General features: G+C 36.0%; 1 protein-coding gene across 1 annotated transcript in view; it reads right to left on the bottom strand.

Moving 5' to 3' along the window:
• LOC111515118 (dual specificity protein phosphatase 23) overlaps window positions 1-19,674 on the bottom strand; it is a 56,436-nt gene that overhangs the window by 19,968 nt on the left and 16,794 nt on the right. The window contains exon 3 of the mRNA XM_074176905.1: window positions 11,179-11,339. Within this exon, the coding sequence (XP_074033006.1) occupies window positions 11,179-11,339 (161 nt within the window). The remainder of the gene's footprint in view (window positions 1-11,178; window positions 11,340-19,674) is intronic.

Below are 19,674 nucleotides of genomic sequence, written 5' to 3'. Positions count from 1 at the left end.
TTCAATGCTTGTCTCAATGATTTCCTGTTGCTTATGTTGCCTGTGCTATACATTACAATAAAATAGTCATTTCGTCCATAATGCACTGTTCTCTGGAATAAATCACTGGTAGCATCCGCTAGTTCTACTCTCGGGTTGATACATTCCTCAATAGAAAATTTTTATTCGTCTAAAATGGATTTTAATACTTTCGGAAAGTTCATCATATATTCATTAAACAATAACAGAATTTTCTTTTTGATATATACACATGTAATTTCATTACTAACACTGTCAAAGTTTTCCAATTTTTGTATTTCTTCTTCTATTGATTCGTTACTTTTTATTTCTTCATTTCCAATATCTTGTTCATTTTACCCATCTTCAATCGACGTATTGTAAGATCAGGAATTTCAATAGGTTCATTTCCTTCGTTAAGTTTTTCTCGATACAGTTCTCCTTCAGATTTGTCTGACACACTATTTGACACACTTCTATTACTTCCACCAAACTGCGTCACATCTTCAAAGAAAATGTGCGACCCGTCCACTAACTGCACTGCGGTGCTTAACGTTGAACTTTTAATTTTCTAAAAAATCTAAAACTAAAAACCATTGATATGGGGAGGAAACATGCTTCAGGTATGAATTATATCACAGGCAGCGATTTTATCATAATTCTTTAATTTGCAAAAAAACCAAGGGACTATTACTTCGACTTTTCTAAGGATATTTTTCCCTTCGATGATTTTTGATAGGGCGCTTTTTTTTGAAGATACGAGGCGAAACAGAATCTCGACAATAACAATTTTTGGTAATTTGAATTTATCAACGTAGTCGAAATGAAAGTGTAGCGTACTACACCAGACCTACCAAATAATGAAAAATCTAACAGTTCCGTTCGTACCTATCAACAACATTTCGATTACTACAATCGGCTGCAGACATTGAATATTATGTCTCGTAAGTGATCATTTTTGTGTGTGTCAAATAGGTTGGAACTGATTCACTTTATCTGTTTGACGTGCATTTTCTATGTTTAATATTTAAAATCCTGTTAGTGAAATCCTCTATTATCAATGACTATAGTAACGCAGAGATGCCTGACATGCATTTCATTTATGGACTTGCTGATGACAATTCATTGGAAGCTAGGCGGTTGTACTAATAGAAAATCTTTCCAAAGTATACATTAACGACTTCGTGAAACAGAAGCATTGAAGCAAAATGGAGGACCAGGAAGGCCAATGACAGTAAGAACGTTAGAAGTAGAAGAGAATGTGCTGGCCATGATAGAAGAAGATACAGGTACCTCTATTCGAAAAATTGCAAATACATTATATGTAAGTAACGGGACGATTTGAAACATTCTTAGAGACTATTTGTTGTACCCATACTACATACAATGAGTTCAGGCACTTCTTCCTGCAGATTTTTTTCCACGTATTGCATTCTGTCAACGGCTTTTGCGCACAGTGGTTCAAATCCCTCAACTATTGACACTTATTCTTTCTACCGATGAAGCCGGTTTCTCAAGAAATGCCATTAGGAATTTTCACAATAACCATGTTTAGGCTGAAGAGAATCCGCATGAGGTGCTTGAAGATCGCTTTCAACATCAGTTCTCGTTAAAGGTTTGGGTGGGAATTGAAGGTAACTTCCTAATTGGACCGGCATTTCTGCCAGGAAGACTTACCGGCGAGGTATAACAAAACTGTTTGGAACAAACCCTACCCATCTAGAGGATGTACCATTGGTTACAAGAAATGCAATGTGGTTTATGCATGATAGTGCACCAGCGCATTTCAACATATTAGGTCAAGAATTTTTATCGGTAACATACAGAGATCGCTGGATTGGTCGAGGCGGACCTCATTTATGGCCTGCTCGATCACCGGACCTCAACCCTCTGGATTATTTCCTATGGAGCCCCCTGAATTTATCAGGCTATACCACTTCAGGGAAAGATGTGGAAGATTTGAGAAATCGGAAAACTGCTGGGTTTAACGCAATTACAAACGATACTGGTGTTTCTGAAAGAGTTCGGTATTTGATGAGGAGAATATTAGATCCTCACATCCGAGCAGGGGAGTAATTTTCAACAGTTCTTGTAGATTGAGAAACATTACATGTAATTTTTGGTAATAAATTATTATTGTCGAAATTCTTTTGCTCCGTATCTTCGAAACAAAGCGCCCTATCAAAAATCATCAAGGGACCAAATATCCTTAGAATAGTCTCGTGAATTTTTGCTCCATGTGTTATAAACACCATGTATATCATATTCGATTATTTTGCGTTTGATGGGTCTTTTTTGCATTAAATATCTGGAAGTGATGTATATAAATTATCCACACATTTTAAAACAAATTTTCATTGAGTACTTGTTATACGAGTATTTTTCCTCCTCCAGACATCTTTATTTTTCATGTATTAGTCAAGAAGAGAGACAAAAGTTTTTTGTTGCCTTCAATTCAGAAAGTACTTTATTCAAATATAAATTTCTTGCGGTTTCACTACCTCGAACAATTCAGAGATTAATATCGTGTTTGCTGAAAATTTCAGAGATATATATTACAGAAATGGGAAGACGAGATGATATGAAAATAATCCAGTCCTTAACAAGGTGAATAGTATCGTACGATGAAAATTTTTTTCTTTAAGAAATCTGATATCTCACTGCCAAAACAGCCCTGATATGAAAACGTACGTTCCACAGTTCACTAAGGCAGAACAGACATTGAATAGAATCCAACCGAAACTTGATGGTTCATTTCATGAATCATCTCTGCTAGTAGCTATATACAGTAGTCTCGTTACAGTAGTAGTCTCATTGTCATGACCCAAACTGAAGGAGGTATTGAGTTATTTCTGACGAAAAATTTCACCTAACATAGGGACCGATTTCTTTCCGATTGCTTATGGGTACCTCACCCAAAAGTACACAATCAAACAAAGATATACTTTCAGGTATCCTTGCTATAAAAGATGAATTGTTATCAATAATTCAGACTCACATTGACCAATAATTCAGTCCCGAAGTAATACTTCGACAGTATAAACTTGAATAAATTGCTTCCTGGCTGAACAGCAAAGGCAAGTGGAGTTTGTGATGGTGATCTTGCGAATTGAGAAAAATCCCATATGCAATATACGCCTGATCTCACGTAATATGGGCATACACCAGAAAGACAACAGTTGATCGAATTTCATACAGATAATTATTCCCCTCTTTCCATATGCAGCTGATAAAAACTGGTCCATCAACAAAGGAAGGAATGTTGCGAAGAATCAGAACCTGATTGATACATTTTCCATTGCGATATGCATAAAACAGGCGACGAAGGGCTATGTACATTCGGTAAAATTTAATATATCCTTCAGTAACTACAAATCTCCTGTTTACGTCATTCTTTGTTTGCTTGAGTTTCATAATTAATAACGTTCACGAATCTTCAATGTCATTTAATGTGAAATAGAGATGATGTTATTTTTTCTCTAGTCCCTCGCATAAATCTTTGATAACTCGTGGACCCAATTCTTTCTCAACAGAATCTTTGATTTTTCCAGTATATATCAGGATTTTTTCCAAATAGCCACTTTTATCAGCCAAGCACCACATTTAATAACCCCTTTTTATGGAAAGACACGCCAGATGAAGCCATTGTATGGCGAAACACGTGTTGCGTTTTTGTAAAACAATTTAGTGAAAATCTCACAATAAAGTGTTTTTGGAATACGTTAGTTATGGATTTTCATCAAGTATCGGCCGATTCCATCATATACCCTTTTTATGGGCTTTTTCGGTAGATATTGTTTCAGGCTACTTCTACCTTTGAATTTTATCATTGACTCGTCAATGGCCATATGCTCAGATAGCAAAAAAACAATTTTCAAAATTGATTGAGAGCATATATAAAAATGTTTTCAGTTTATAAAGTTTGTCGAAACCATTTTCCCCTTTTTTTGGCATCATCTGATTATCATTCAGATGCAAATTACCTAATAACCAACTGAAACGATTAACATTCATAAGTTGGTCGGTAGCCAAGCGGTTCGGCGTGGGTGCTTTGTTCACCCACTCGAATTGACTGCCGTGTTGGTCGGTGGTTCAAGCCCTAGTCTGAACGATCGATCTTCACTTGCTACCGTCCGACCCGTGTTAGGAATAACACGTTGAAAGGTAAGACCTCGTTAAACCTTAGCTCGCACAAGTTTCGACTTCTGAGGGTTGTCGTTCGTAGGGGTGCGACAGCTGGTTAACTGAAAAACAGATTCATTTAAACAGATATAAGAATCGTGCATATCTGGAGCGCTGCTCCAATAGTCCGTATAAACAGGGAGAACTTTTATTCCCATCAGAATATTTATACCTAGGAAGGTCCTGATTTTCGTATTATTGGTTGGAAAATAAGGTCTGCCCAGTCATTGCTGTATTTGTTGGGCATACAAATTAGTTTGGAATACAATCTGTTCAACTACGTTTGTTGTCATGAAGAATTCGAACAATTTTCCGGGAGTTGGGCCATTCAAATCTCTCACAAAATCAGGAATTCCACTTGGTTCCACAAATGGGAGACGTTCGTCAACAGTTTGCAGTTTATCCTACTTCACAGCAACCTGGGATGATTTCGTTCGTTTTTCTACTAATTGTTTGCGTTTCATTTCGGGATTTCTTCTCAGAAGTTCCGAAAGTGGTATTTCTGATTCTGAGTCATAATCTTCCTGAATTTCCATTTCTGCATTTTCAATATCCACAGCATGTTCAGGTTCATCTTCTAGAACGATACCAGATACAACTGGTTCTTCTTATATCTGATATCTTCTTATTCCGATATCTGATGCTGAAGATTCTGCACCACTAGGTATATCATCATACAGCTGATCCCACATTTCTTCTTCGGTCATTCCCACCAAGTCTGAATAGTAGAATACTTTTCCTATCCATGACCATTTCTAAAAATTATTCATAATTGGCGCATGTTCACATAAAACTGTTGAAGTTGCATGGTGGTACATATAACGACCACCACTAAAAGTGAATGTTTTTCTACTGTTCATCATCAAATATTCGTATGTGAGCGAAAATTAATAAAAGAGTATACTTACACAATGAGTCAATAGGAAATATCGGTTACATCAACTGAATAAACACTTAGAGATCCAAATCAAATTGACCGTTCACCAATGAGCTAAAAGTGCATGTCACGTGTTATCTTGTATATTCTACTAGCTACCGCCATCTCTTTCATGGAGAAAGAACCTCACAGAAGTGCTATAAATCGACATTTCAGCTCCAGCACATCGGTAGAAACATTTGAAAATGGTGGTACGTGTAACCTTTTCCATTTTGTTTCAGAAATGTAATTAGTTTGAAATATTTTGAAATGTCTACATTATTATTGGATTGTAACATACTTTAAATCATTGAATAATTCGACCACACTGTTGATGGCTTTTGTTGTTGTGCCAGTTCCGAAAAATAAGCCAATAACACCGTCTTCGAGAAAGAACTGCATGTTTTTTTCATCTACCATTCCATGAATCTTGAATACGCGGTTTCATAAATTTTCCGCGATTTAGCTGGCAATAATTTTTGTGACGCTACTTTCGCTGCTTCTACTAACTCCGGCGGAGTCAGAGAAAACTCGGAATTAGACATTTTTCAAAATAACTACTCAGCACTGAGTTCGCAATTTTTAAATCAAATCACAGAATCAAAATTGATTGGTTTCCTAGCAACGCTATAAGTACAACAGCCTACCTGTTAAAAAATTCAAATTTCATATTCAATAATTTTCTGACTTTAACATATTATAATAATATAATTTTTCAATATCAAATCGTCGTTTTTCGAGCTAAAATCTAATACTTTTTCCCTTGTGTAACAAATAACTATTTGATAAGCATCAACTTTCAAGGTATTTATAGATATGAATTCAAAAGTGGATTATATAAAATCATATTTTAAATTTGTTAATTGTAAGTAACCGTAGAGTCAATAGGATCTTTCTCAATAGTTTTTTCATTATAGTTATGCCAGGCAAAATTAATTGTTGAATAGAAAATTGTAAATTTATCCAAGGTCCTTGAATTGTTGAAGCATAAATCGTTGAAAACTCGTGAAAGGATATGATCATAAACAGCGTAAGAACCACCACTAACATGAAAAACAAAAATAAATTGGACACAAGGAGGAGATCGTCCTGGATGTGTCTGGATGACCTACAATGAATGGGTCTGAGGTGGCTACTGCTGGAGACTGCCAGAATCCTGGATCTCCAGGAGTGAACCAGGAGTGTTTTATCGGTATTCTGGAAGTTTCTTTTTTCCGGTGTAATAAAGTTGGTCTACAGTGACAAGTGTTGAAAAGGGATATATTATTTCTAAAAACTTTTGTTGATGACGTCCAAATAATATCTTCTATTTGGTAACCCTTTTCAGCATTCATTATTGAACTTATATATCAAGAAACGACCTGCACCCTTGCCTCCGCAGATTCAAAGCTAGTCGTTCCAACTAGGCACATGTACCATTATTTTGCTCTCAATCAAGAAATGAATAAGGTAACGTTGATTATGAAGATCTCACAGTCAACTTTATTGTATGTTTCGATATAAATTTGCATCAAGTATCGGCCAGTTTCAATCGATTGATGAATCAGAGCTGATTTTTAATTTGATTTTATGAACGAATTAACTAAACTTGTGGTGCACATATAAGATATACAATTACCACTTTTGGGCTGCCCTTGTTCATATTCCACTGCCTGCGCCACTTTGCATGCTTTTTTCGGCGAGTGCATTGGCTTGGGATGTGAGGGTTGAGCAAACCGGTCATCGGATGCCTGCTTCCACGTAGCCCCGCTACGTGGGTAAACTTGAAACTTCTTTCTGACGCTGAGTCTTCAGAGGAGATAGATGTCGAGCTTACTACTCCAACTGACCTCCCTGTAAATTTAATTCAGGAGCGAGTCTACGGAGGAGATGGATGTCAAGTTTACGACTCCAACTGACCTTCCTGTAAATTTGATTCGGGCGCGAGCCTACAGAGGAGATGGATGTCGAGTTTACGACTCCAACGGACCTCCCTGTAAATTTATTTCAGGAACGAGTCTACAGAGGAGATGAATGTCGAGTTTACGACTCCAACTGACCTCCCTATGAACTTAGATCAGTAGCGAGTCTACAGAGGAGATGGATGTGGAGTTTCAAGAGGGAGAGCTGCTCAACTCCCCAACTCCTGATCCAATAACTGAACCTTAACAAAAAGGTTTGGTGGTGCAGCCAGGAAACGACTGAGTCGTCTCCTCAAGAGCGGTGTACCTTATAAAACCGCCTTGCACCAAATTCTTGAGCGGCGTACGCGGAATCTGTCTCAGGTGGGGGAACAAACCCCCTATGAGCAGGTTAGCAAACGTTTGCGCTCAAGTGATAATTCAATAAAACCGGGGGCGAAAAAGCGCCGCACGACTGAATCTACGTCATCGTCAGGTGTAGCAGACGTGCAAAAATTCTCATACGGAAAGGTTGTCGTAGGTATCAAGATGGGAATCTTGCAACTTTACTATCCAACTACCTCATTAACAGAGCATATATCTTGTGCATCTTGTGCATTTTTAGCAAATACGATTTGATGGTTCGTTTAAACTTATTCACACTCATCGTTTTGATTTAATGAAGCAGTGCATTGTAGAGACTGAAATTTAAAGAATTTTTTTGTGAAATAGAAAGCTTATATCTAGGAAGTCTGATCTTGTCAGAGTTTCTAGTGTTATGATGGTGAATCTCAGCATGTGTAGTGAGGTTGGACTATGTTTTGTGTATTTCAAGGAGTGAATTGTAAATGTATAGGGACGAAAGAGTCATGATTCTGAGTTTGATGAATAAAGGTCTACACGTATTTCTATACCCTAGATTACCTAATATTCTTATTGCCTTTTTTTGTTGAATGAAAATAACATTAGCATCCGATGATTTTCCCCACAGTAAAATGGCGTAACCCATATGAGACTGAAACAGTGAGGAATAAACTGTTCTCAAAGTTTCGTAGTTTGAAATATGCCTGTGTTGTCGCAGAAGAAATATGATCCGACAGTTTTAGCTGATCTATATGAGCATTCCAATTCAGTTCAGAGTCTGAAGTAGCTTCACATTCTGGTCTAGTTGTTCACACTGACGGGTCGTTACGAGTAGCCTATGAGACTTGTCCTCATTTATTTTCAGATTGTGGGCTCTAAACCATGTTTCAAGTGGTTATCTGGACTTGAACATATAAATGACGTATCATCGGCAAAAAGAACACATTTGAAGGGAGCCTGAAATCATATGGATAATTTTTTTGCTGTTTTTATTTTTTTTCAGATATGCCTTCTCCAAGAGTTTATAAACTCTTATGTCATCAAGGTTTTTACTCACATCCGAAATTAGTTTAATATTTGACAAGAGTGATCTTTAGGCCTTCAGCTCATCATCAACCAATTTATCAACTGCTTTTTGTGTAAAGATTTTTTCTTCAATGGAAATATTTTTTCAACTACATCATGAAACGTATTCACTGAAAAATTTGCAAGATAATTTACGCCTAGTTCATCATTTTTGAAAATCTCCCAGCCCACATTACACAGGGCATTTTTCATTTTCTGTAAGCTCGAGGTTGTGATAACTCTTTCATAGAATGATATATTTGTAGGCTGTTTAAGTTTTGGTTTATGATTTCATATTGCCCAAAATGATCGGATATGCATGGTTCTAGAATGCCAGTTCTTAACAACTCGCTTTCAAAGGTAGATAATATATTTTCGATACAGCTAGATTTTCTTGTGTTATCATGAATATTTACGGAAAGGCCAAAATAATTTAGCAAACATAATAGTTCATTCAGCATAGGATCATTTATGATTTCAAAATGAATGTTAAAATCACCCAAAATTATGACTCTTCCGTCCGTTATCGAAAAGTGTTCCAATAGGCGTTCTAGGTTTTCCATAAATATCCTGAAATCTCCAGAAGGAGATCTGTATAAAGTAAACACATATGTTTTCAGGTCCTGAATCAGAATGTCACAAAATTCAGAATGAATTTCCATACTGAATGAATTCAAATTGAGTGATTTGAATGATATATTTTTTTTTGTCTTAAATAAATAGCTATTCCTCCCATTTACTGGCTTTTCCTACAAAAATAATTTACAAGTCTATACCCAGGGATATTAATCGTTGGTAAGTTATTTTTATTCTGCCAGTGCTAGGTTGAACAGAACACATCAAACTGAAATTCATCAAGAAAACACGCTATTTGTTCTATTTTATTTGACACGCATTGTGTGTTTATATGGAACATACTCACCGAATCGGTACAATTCATGTCAACTGAAAGGTTACTATTTGATAAATATGCTGTATTCCCATTTGAAATATCTAGTTGTGTACTTCTTGATTGTTGGATATCTAAAAGTTTTGTTTGAACTTAAATCTCCTAATAACTGCTTCAGTTGGCCATGTGGAAGAATCATAAATTTTGTCAACGTGTTCTAATGAAAAAGATATTGACATATGTTCAGTGCGATTCCACTCGTCACAAGTAAAATTGATTTCAGGGGCATTTTTCTTTAATATGCTCAGCAGACCGTCTGATTTCATATCTGCTGCTAAACGGGATACATGAACAAAAGCTTTCTTAGGCACTGTCCTAATGTTTCCATTGTCATTTTCACCAATAATCACTTTATATTTTTTGTTATCAAAGGAATTCCGCTTGTGAATAAATATTCTAGTTTCGTTGATTTTTTGCTCTGAATGAGTGTCCGCTGGTTTTTGTAACTGCCTAGTCACATCTATATTTACAGTTTTTACTGCATCACTGAAAGATATGTTTTTTATTTGGTCAGGCACATTATTTGTTGTAAGATTTCGTACTATTTGCTTTGGTGGGATTTGATTCGAAGTAGGACTCGTAGATGGCATCTCATGTACTGCTGGAGATGAATTACTACTCAATTGCTTGGGTTCGTTTTCCTAAATGATGGTTGAGTCTACTCACAAGTCCTAGTTCACTTTTCACAGATTCCAATTTTGTCTGCAAGGTATTGTAAGATCCGCAGGTTATGTTATTCTTGCTGTGGTCGACAGCATCAAAGTCACTTTGTATATAGCTTTCACTGAGTTTTTGCACATAATGTTGAGTTGAGGGTTAACTACAGTTACTGGTACTGTTAATGTTAATAGTATATCGATAATTTCATTCTTTTTCAACTTATTCAGTTCACCAGTGAACAGAGCAAACTCACTTGTCGCAGCCATATTGCCTAACCTAACATAACCTACCACTTTTAGGCAACTTGTAACAAAAATTAATAGTGAGACACAAGCCATTTCGGCACCATTTTGATATGGGTTTACGGGCTGGAGAAATAAATGGAAAATTAATTGACGTACTCGAGCTATCTGAAAAAAGTTTTTACGATCTGCCAATTTTTATTAAAGGAATACCTTTATACCTGGCTCAAAAATAAATACGCCAATTTTCAACAAATACCCGTTAAAGAAAATCAATAGAAATGGGTGGAAAAATCTCTTGATCAAGTGGTCCCTGAAATTATCTGAAACCATTATCTATAACTCGCGATTTTTCTACTGCAACAAGAAATAATCGTTGGGGAATTGATAGTGTATGTTCAGAGCTGTTTATATTTATTGTGATCGCTGGAACAATTTTCAACAAATGCCCGTTAAAGAAAATCAATAGAAATAGTTGGAAAAATCTCTTGATCAAGTGGTCCCTGGAATTATCTGAAATCAGTATCTTTAACTCGCGATTTTTCTACTGCAACAAGAAATTATCATAGGGGAATTGATGAAGTATGTTCAGAGCTGTTTATATTTATTGTGATCGCTGGAACTCACTCGAAAAGAAAAGTGAACATATATATGTATTCAACGTGTCAGTAAAACAAAAACAGAGACAGTCTCAATCTACTTTTCAAAAATATTGAAGATATCGATAGGAACAAAGTCGGTATTATCTTACGCTCGGGGGATTTTCATTGATATTTTGTCGAATACTCCGACCAACAAACCATTGTTGAATTTTATATCGCCTTTCCAGAAGGATATATATTTTGTTCTCATTTTCCCAATGAGTTTGAACTCTATATTCATTATCAAATTAGAAATATGAGACATGATGAGAGTTTCACTTACCAAGTTCAATTTTTTACACCACTGAACTGTTCTGATGAATTTGAAAATGTCCTCAATGGAAGGTGCATGGCATTCTTCTATAGGGATATAGGTCCAAGAAAATTTTGATTCTGCGATATCAGGTATTTTTTCCGGACAGAGAGTAATAATATGTCTTATTCCTAGAATACGAAAAAACTTTCAACGATATTAGTTACAATATCACTATATATTATAGTCCACCTCCGCGAATGTTTGTCTGCCTGAACGCGATAAAAAATATCGAATGGCTTTTCATACGCTTTTTACAAATAAACCGAGTGATTCAATAATATTTTTGTATACCATTTATCAAAAGTTCGTGTGAAATGAACGAAACTCATTGTTTGTGGGGGAAAATCAGTTTTCATCACCCTTTTTTGGGTATTTTCACCTTCCACAATCTGAAAAATATGAAAATTATAATGAAGAACTTTATACAGGTGTAGAAGGGGCAAACTTTTTAGTTCACCCCGATAAGTTACTGCGTAAAATCAAAGTATTTTTCACAAAGAAAAATGGTTAATTTATCAGCAAATTGTCGTATTCAACAATTTTCCCTTTCAAAAAAATAACTAAGGAATAATACAATACTGTCCATATATGAAATATATATGCAGTAATTCCTTTACTAATTATTTATTCCTCAACTTCTTCGACAGATGTCAAAGGAGTTTTGAAATGTGAATTATGTCAATGTTGTTACTGAAACATTCGATGTAGTACAAGGTGCTCTCCGATATCAGTCTGTTGCCATTTTCGTCACTATCCAAATTTATCTTCAAGACGGGTTGACATGTACAATCCATTCCCAAGAAGCTGTTCGAAATATAATTCTCTCCAGATATGAGAATATATAAGGTGGCGCTACCAGTATAAAGCCAATGAGCTTACATCGAAAAATAATTCCAAACCATAACAGATGTGAAGACGATTAAATTGGAAAAATGTAACTATCGTGGAAAACAAAACAATGGTCGAAGACCTCCGCCCTTCTCGAGTTATATAGGGAAAACTGAAAAAAATGTTTTTTTTCTACGAATAGCATTGTTATTTCAGAAAATATGAAAGAAACTGAAACAAAACCTTTCATTGTGTTCAAAATGTATTATAACGATTATTCATCATTTCGTGTCAACACGGCCATTAACAACTTCTCTTTTCATTACAAATATCGATAAAACAATAAAATCACAATTCAGTGGTATATATCACACTTGATATTTTTTCAGCTTTTCATTTTGAATAAGTAGCATCATCAGTAATAACAATGAAACAGAAAAACAATTAATTTCATAACAGAACAGAAACACTATTCATTTTATGATGGATTATTGGGAAAGTATAAAACAAATGCATTGAGTGCTCGAATTGACGACCTTTTTGTTGAGTCATGAGTTGTCTGTCCATACAATTTCTGTGGCAATTTTCTAGCATGAGATGGTCGATATCTGTACTGGGTGTCGAAAAACCTATATTTTTCATGTATTCCCTAATAAGAAAATCTAAATCAGGCAATTGGTCCATTGTTTGCAATCCATTTTGTTGAGAATATGGCACCGGAATGTTTCCTCACCATTGCTGTATTATGAAAGGAGGCACCGTCTTGTTAAAAGTATTATATTTTATAGCGGATGTTCAGTGGCAATTCATCTATTCATTCAAAATTCAAATTCAAAATCATTGAATAAAAAATGTACATACATTTTAACATTCAAATGCTTATCGTGAGAGAATGGACCAAAATTCTCAATAAAATAGTAGGTATACAAAATTGGTTCTGTCTCATTTACTTTCGGTCTAGTCGGATGGCAAGCTGTCGATGGTCAGCTCGATGATCGCTGAGAAGAGCAACCCCTAGTGAGGTGGAGGGCGCGCGAATAGCAACATGATTTGTGATTGGACCCTTGATGGTGCGATATACGTGATCGTTAGCCTCGACATCACCGATAGATATTGAAAGTAATTGCGAACTGTTGAGAGTGATGGCTTTGGTCATCGCTTTTCGAATTGTTTTTACATTTTACATCAGTAAAACATATTTAGTTTCGTCCGAAGTAATATTGAGAAAAACAAGTATGACAGAGTCGGAAGTGGCTTATCAGTGTTTGCGGTGGCGTTTAATAGATAACAATGCGAGTATGTTTATGAGAACAATAATATTGTATACAGGGTGTCGTTTCGAAATACATCAATCAAATGTTTGTTTGAAGGTGGTTGACAATGTTTCGTGGTGTATTTCATCAGTTTGGACATAACATAAAACCAAACAACAACAAAAAAATAAAAATTGAAATATTAATAAAAGCTGAAAATAAAAAATTATTATTAACAAAAAATTGAAAATTAAAATTAAAAAATTCTAAACCAAGTTATGTCACGACGTTTCGATTGTTAGTATCCACAATCGTCTTCGGGTGATAACTGGACTTATTTCTTCGAGATCCGACTATTTATAGGCTATTCGAGTGTTTCCACCTATCCCATCTGCTCTCTCTCCGCTTCATTGGTTTTCAGCGGGAGATCACCGTTTGATTAGAGGTTTCCATATGTTACGTATCTCTACGCTAGCTTAACTAAATGCATTGTTGGACAACATATACGCGGCTTCTTTGAATTTTCTTCTAAACCAGTGTTCCTCTTAGTGGATGATTTCCAGCTTGAGCCCACTTGAAATTATGTTGATGAGCCGAAACATGCTCTGCTATTCCGGATTTGCTGGTTTTTCCTTGCTGTGTGTGTTTCTTGTGCTCAGCAAAGGGAACTTTCAAAGGTCTCTTAGTTTCACTGATGTAGGACTCTCCGCACTCGCAGGGTATCCGGTAATTGCAATTCTTGAAATCGCAGTCCGCGTTTGGTGGCCTGGTTTTCGTGAGGCTGCTACGGATAGTGTTCCCAGATCTGAAGCAGGTCCTGATGTTATGGTTGGACCCAATCCTTCGTATCTTTTCCGATAATCCTCTGATGTAGGGAAGTACAAGTACTGGTTGTGGAGGCTTCTCTTCCTTGTGGTGCTCTTGCTGTCTTCTAGCTAAAACCTGTTCTACCATCACTCTGGAGTAACCACTCTGGGGTTGGATATTTGATTCAGATACTGTCCTGTGTGAGATATATACAGATGTTTCCCATTTAGTGTCGGTCCTCTTCACCAATACGTCTAAGAAAGGTAATTCGTTGTGAACTTCCTTTTCCATTGTGAAAGTGATGGAAGGACTTTCGTTGTTGATGTGCTTCAGGAAAGTGTCTAGTTCTGCGGAATAGCAGAACATGTTTGGGTTCATCAACATAATATCAAGTGGGCTCAAGCTGAAATCATCCACAAAGAGGAACATTGATTTAGGAGAAAATTCAAAGAAGCCACGTATATGTTGTCCAACAACGCATTTAGTCAAGCTAGCGTAGAGATATGTAACATATGGAAACTTCTAATCAGACGAAAAACGACCAACTCCCGTCAAACTGTCATTTCCCGCTAAAAACCAATGAAGCGGAGAGAGAGAGAGAGAGAGAGAGAAGAGGGGATAGGTGAAAGCACTCGAATGGCCTATAAATAGTCGGATCTCGGAGGATACTAACAATCGAAACGTCGTGACATAACTTGGTTTGAAATCTCTTAATTTTCATTTTTATTTTTAATTTTTCGTTAATAATAATTTTATATTTATAATTTTATTTTTCAGCTTTTTTTAATATTTCAATTTTTATTTTTTGGTTGTTGTTTGGTTTCATGTTATTACTTTGTAATTTTAGGTTTTTTTGTGTAAATGAAATTGTTATTTTCGGTTAATCTTTTTTAATTTTTTTTTCAGAAATTTCAAATCAATTTATATATTATATTAAACAAAGGAAGTCCGAACTGATGAAATACACATCAATCAAAAGGTATATAGGGTGTGTTTGCAGCGTTGAAGAAACATTGCCATCGTGGTATACATGTTGTAAGCAGCGTTCTAGAAAAAAACATGGCGGTCAACGTTAGAGAAAAAAACATGGCTGCTATGGATGTATACGGGGTGTGTTTGCAGCGTTGAAGAAAAGTTGACATAGAGGTATACAGGGTGTGTAGCGTTGAAGAAAAAAACATGGCCGTCATCGCAATATACATGTTGTGAGCGGCGTTGAAAAAAAATATGTCTGCTAACAGAACGTAACGATGATGGTGACCAAAATATGAATCAACAAAGTTTCGGATCTATACGATTCATCGAAAAATAATCACTTCCGGTTTATAAAAATTGAGATAGAAGAAAACTAATATGAATTCAGGTTGCCCATATGGAGGAGAGTCCGAATCTTCGATAAAATGACCATTTTCGGTTTTCACTTCCGGTCGTCTGATTTCCATAATTTCGACATCAATGGATTCGTCCCGATGCCAAAAAACTATTTAAAAGAGATATGAATCTAACTTTTGTATTAGTGAAGATACAAGGGAGATGTGGGTACTCTAACCGCACAATTTTTACTGGAGAACATGAAAATGAAAAACATAGGTTTGTAGTATGCATTTTATTAATTTTGGTAATAAAACCATTTATACAAACTATCAACATTATCAAGACTGCAGTTGAATGGGCTTCCTTTGGCACGATGCATACAGAACGGTATGTTTTTCTCGAACATCGGAACAGTCCATCATGAATCGTCAAAGTCTTCCGAATTCACAATAGTTGTGTATTCTTTGAATAGGTCTAGTCCGTCATCCAGAAAGGCTTTCTTTGGTGACCACGCACATGAATGATGTCGACGTCATATATATTTTCCTTGAGAATGTTGTCTATTAGATGATATTCCACGAAGCCAGAAGAATACTTCAAATCATGAATGTTTTTTCAACATAGACAACGCCTTTTCTATCGTCTCTGCTCAAGGAGGAGAATGTCTTCGGCGGCATGAACATAAAATCATTACATTGAAAACCGATCTTGATGGCAATCTCTTTGGGGTGAAATTGTTGCTCAACAACAAAACGTAGAATATCAACGAATGCTAGTCTCATGATGTGCAACTGTCAACTGATGAAAAACTTTGAATTAGTTCCACTTTTTAACAATTTCGCTAAGTGGGAGTTGCTCAATGACAATGTCGTGCACAATGATGCAATAGGCTCGTGTGTTTGGGGTAATCCTTCAGATGCTTCGATTCTAAGTTTTACATCAACACTGGAATTATTGATGCTCTCATCCCTTCTGGAACACTCGATGACAAAGAGAGATTTTTGTGTAAAGTCTGCAGTATTGTTGAGAGAATTATGTTGATTTGTCATTTTGTAGCTGAAACCGAATTGTGCGTAATTGAAATATGCTTGCAAAAAATTCATTTTCCCAAGATTCAGATGCATATTTCCTTTGGGCTAATTTTCACCGTTCAGAGTCAATGTTATATTGGTGATATTGAAATGGTTGAATTGTGTTGGGTCATTGTTGACTTTGGTGTAATCACAATTGTTTTGGAAGCATACAATCACAAAGCGAGGGCTTTCGAAAAATAAGGAAGTCTTGACGGCCCATATTTCATTTTTTGCACCTTGTGTGAGAGCAGGCAGCATATGTAGTTTCCATTTTCTGAACGGTATGAGAATTGGAATATCGACTTGGATAGCTTTTAAAAGTTGCAATTTGATTTGATCATTAGGGAAGATTCGTTCAACTTTCAGTTCGATATTTTCAATTTCTAGCTTAACTTTAGTCTTTGATGCTAGGGTACCAGCAGTCTCACCAATTTTGAAACAATTGCCATCATCCCCAGCTCGTACTAATCGTAGTGTGTTTACCATAGAAAATACATTGATAAATAATCATTGAAAATATTCAAGAAATGTTCGATGGGTATGAGTAGGTTGAACGTTAAAGATGCGGTTTGAATGATGACGAAGTTCTTGGGGTATGTCCATCCTGAGATGGTCAAGTGCTTGATATCTTCATCGGTGTAGGTGAGTAAGCCTCTGACAGTCATAACAATTCCAACTTCACGAACCGCTTCTAATTCTTTACCATTCTGCTCATAGGTAGCATATTGAAACATGAAACCACCAGCATTGTTTATAAAGGATACCCGACCATCTCCCTTGATCCTCTCAACTTGTCCGCTGATGAATAGCAGGCTATCGTACAAAGCATCATAGGCATCATATTGATTCATGTTGATTTCAATGACATCATTGTTGCGAAAAGATTTGACATATGTGTAGTAGGTCCGTAATTCTACCTTTTGTATGTATTCATCGTTTTGTGGTTTTCGGAAAATGTTGAACACTTTATTGGACAAAATTATAGCCAAGATATTCCAAAAACAATTTATTCTTTGTTGGCAGTTGTTAACGCTATTCGAATGACTTCACGAAGACTGCCGGGGGTTTGGTAATGAGTTATTCTTATAGATAGTCAACACCATACTTTCGCTTCAATTCCAAGCGAATTATTATTTCTTAGTTTCGAAAATCAATGAGTCTGGAATGTTGGTCAAGCACTCGTAATGTAATGGGTAGATAAATGAGATGATTGGGTGTTTCGTCGATTACGTAACCAGCATCAATTTCGACGGCAAATTCGTATATCGTATGAGACGGTGTGTTGTTGCAGATGGCTCCAAACCTTATGTTGCTATCTATGTGTATGGTACGTTCTTTAATGATATCCATAAGGGTGAGAAGGGTGGACGAAAACCCCCAAATGTGAGCCAAGCTATTTGCGGGTCGGAAATCAATCATGTGTTTCAAACAAAATATTTCGCTTTTCGGCGTATTATTGTTCGATTTGAGATAGAAAAATTCCTGAGGATTTTTCTTGTACTTTTTTTGTAAAATATATTTGGTTATTAAAACTTTAATATCACCAATTTCGTAAGATCCAGAAGGAATATTAATACTTTTCTGTTTTGTTTTGTCATCGTTTTCGTAGTAATAGAATTTCGTGCCTTCTTCAATGTTCGGTATACTGTTGTACAAATCAAATCAAATCAAATCAAAATATGCTTTATTACCCAAGATATAAACATCTTATTGGAAAAGTCTAGTAAAGTAAAACATGTATAAGGGACAATTAACAAATATAAACTATAAAATAATGCTTAAACACCGGAGCAGAGTATATGGACAGAACAATATTAAGTCCAGCTGAACAACTACAAATATAAGTACATGAATTTATGAATATTAAGTAAACGTAAATATATAATTCTACATAATGAACATTGATAGCCATTTTGTGTTGGATTCAATAACTTGTTTACACAAAGCTACATGTCAATTATTCGATAGAGCCTTGGTAGAATTCGTCCACACCATAATAGGGCCTCCCAACAAGGTATTCTTTCACTTTCTTTCTGAATTTCTTTCCATTATATATTCGCCTTGAATCAATGGGAAGGTGGTTAAATAACTTCTTGCTATTGAAAATAATAGAATTTTGTGTGAGGGCTAGAGAAGGTGTGGGAAGGGAAACGGAGTAAGACTGACGTGTACTATAAGTTGCGGTGTTCCCAAATTGATTTTTATATTTTTTGTGGATAAGACACACTGTTTCCAAAATGAAAAGACATACTAAGGTCAGAATTTTTTGCTCCACAAATAATAGGCGGCAAGAATCCCTGTAGCTAGCCTTGCATAAATATCTGATGGCTCTTTTTTGTAGAGAGAATACCATATTGAAACGAAATTTTGTACAATTTTCCCAGAAACAAATTGCATAACGTAAATAGGATTCAATTTGTGCAAAATAAACTAATCTTGTTATAGTAGTGTCCAACTCTCTTGCAACAACTCTCACTGCATGACATCCTGCTGCTAGTCTTTTACATAAGTAGTCGACAAGGAAATCAAATTTTAGATTTTCATCAATGAAGAGCCCTAAAAATTTGTTTTTCTCCAAATTTTCAATTTTTACATTTTCCAAGTCTACTTCCCCTATGTTACATCTAAACGTGATTACCTTTGTTTTATCGATGTTCAATGATAAGAGATTGGAATCACACCACTCTTCAACCCTTCTTATGTCGACGATGATTTGATCAAGTAAATTGGAGGCTGTATTGCTATGCCAGAGGATAGTGGTGTCGTCAGCGAAACATGTGAATTTACCACTTATGTTAACATGGACCAAGTCATTGACATAAATGAGAAACAACACCGTTCCAAAACGGAACCTTGTGGAACCCCACTGTCAATGAAGCGTTCCTCTGATGAAATTCCATCTAATAGAACATTCTGCCGCCGATGAGAAAGGTACGTCTCAAACCAAAGTAATGCCGATCCTCTAAATCCGTAAGCTTCCAGCTTGCGAAGAAGCAGCATGTGGAATGGAAACTGAGCAAAGCTAAACTGTATTCGGAATCAGAATCCAATCGAATGGGTGGATTGAAATCAATGGAAAGTGTCGAAGAACGACTTGTTAGTTTTTTTGTGAGCAAACAGAACCATAATACATTGCCGTTTGTAATGATCATGCAGCTGATGTAGGTGGTGGTGGCGGTACCTCATGT

This window comes from Leptinotarsa decemlineata, unplaced genomic scaffold (genome assembly GCF_025532065.1).
Source record: "Leptinotarsa decemlineata unplaced genomic scaffold, Ldec_3_MD MMD2_P_RNA_scaffold_14, whole genome shotgun sequence".
Lineage (NCBI taxonomy): Eukaryota > Metazoa > Arthropoda > Insecta > Coleoptera > Chrysomelidae > Leptinotarsa > Leptinotarsa decemlineata.
This window is presented reverse-complemented; position numbering and strand designations above follow the sequence as displayed.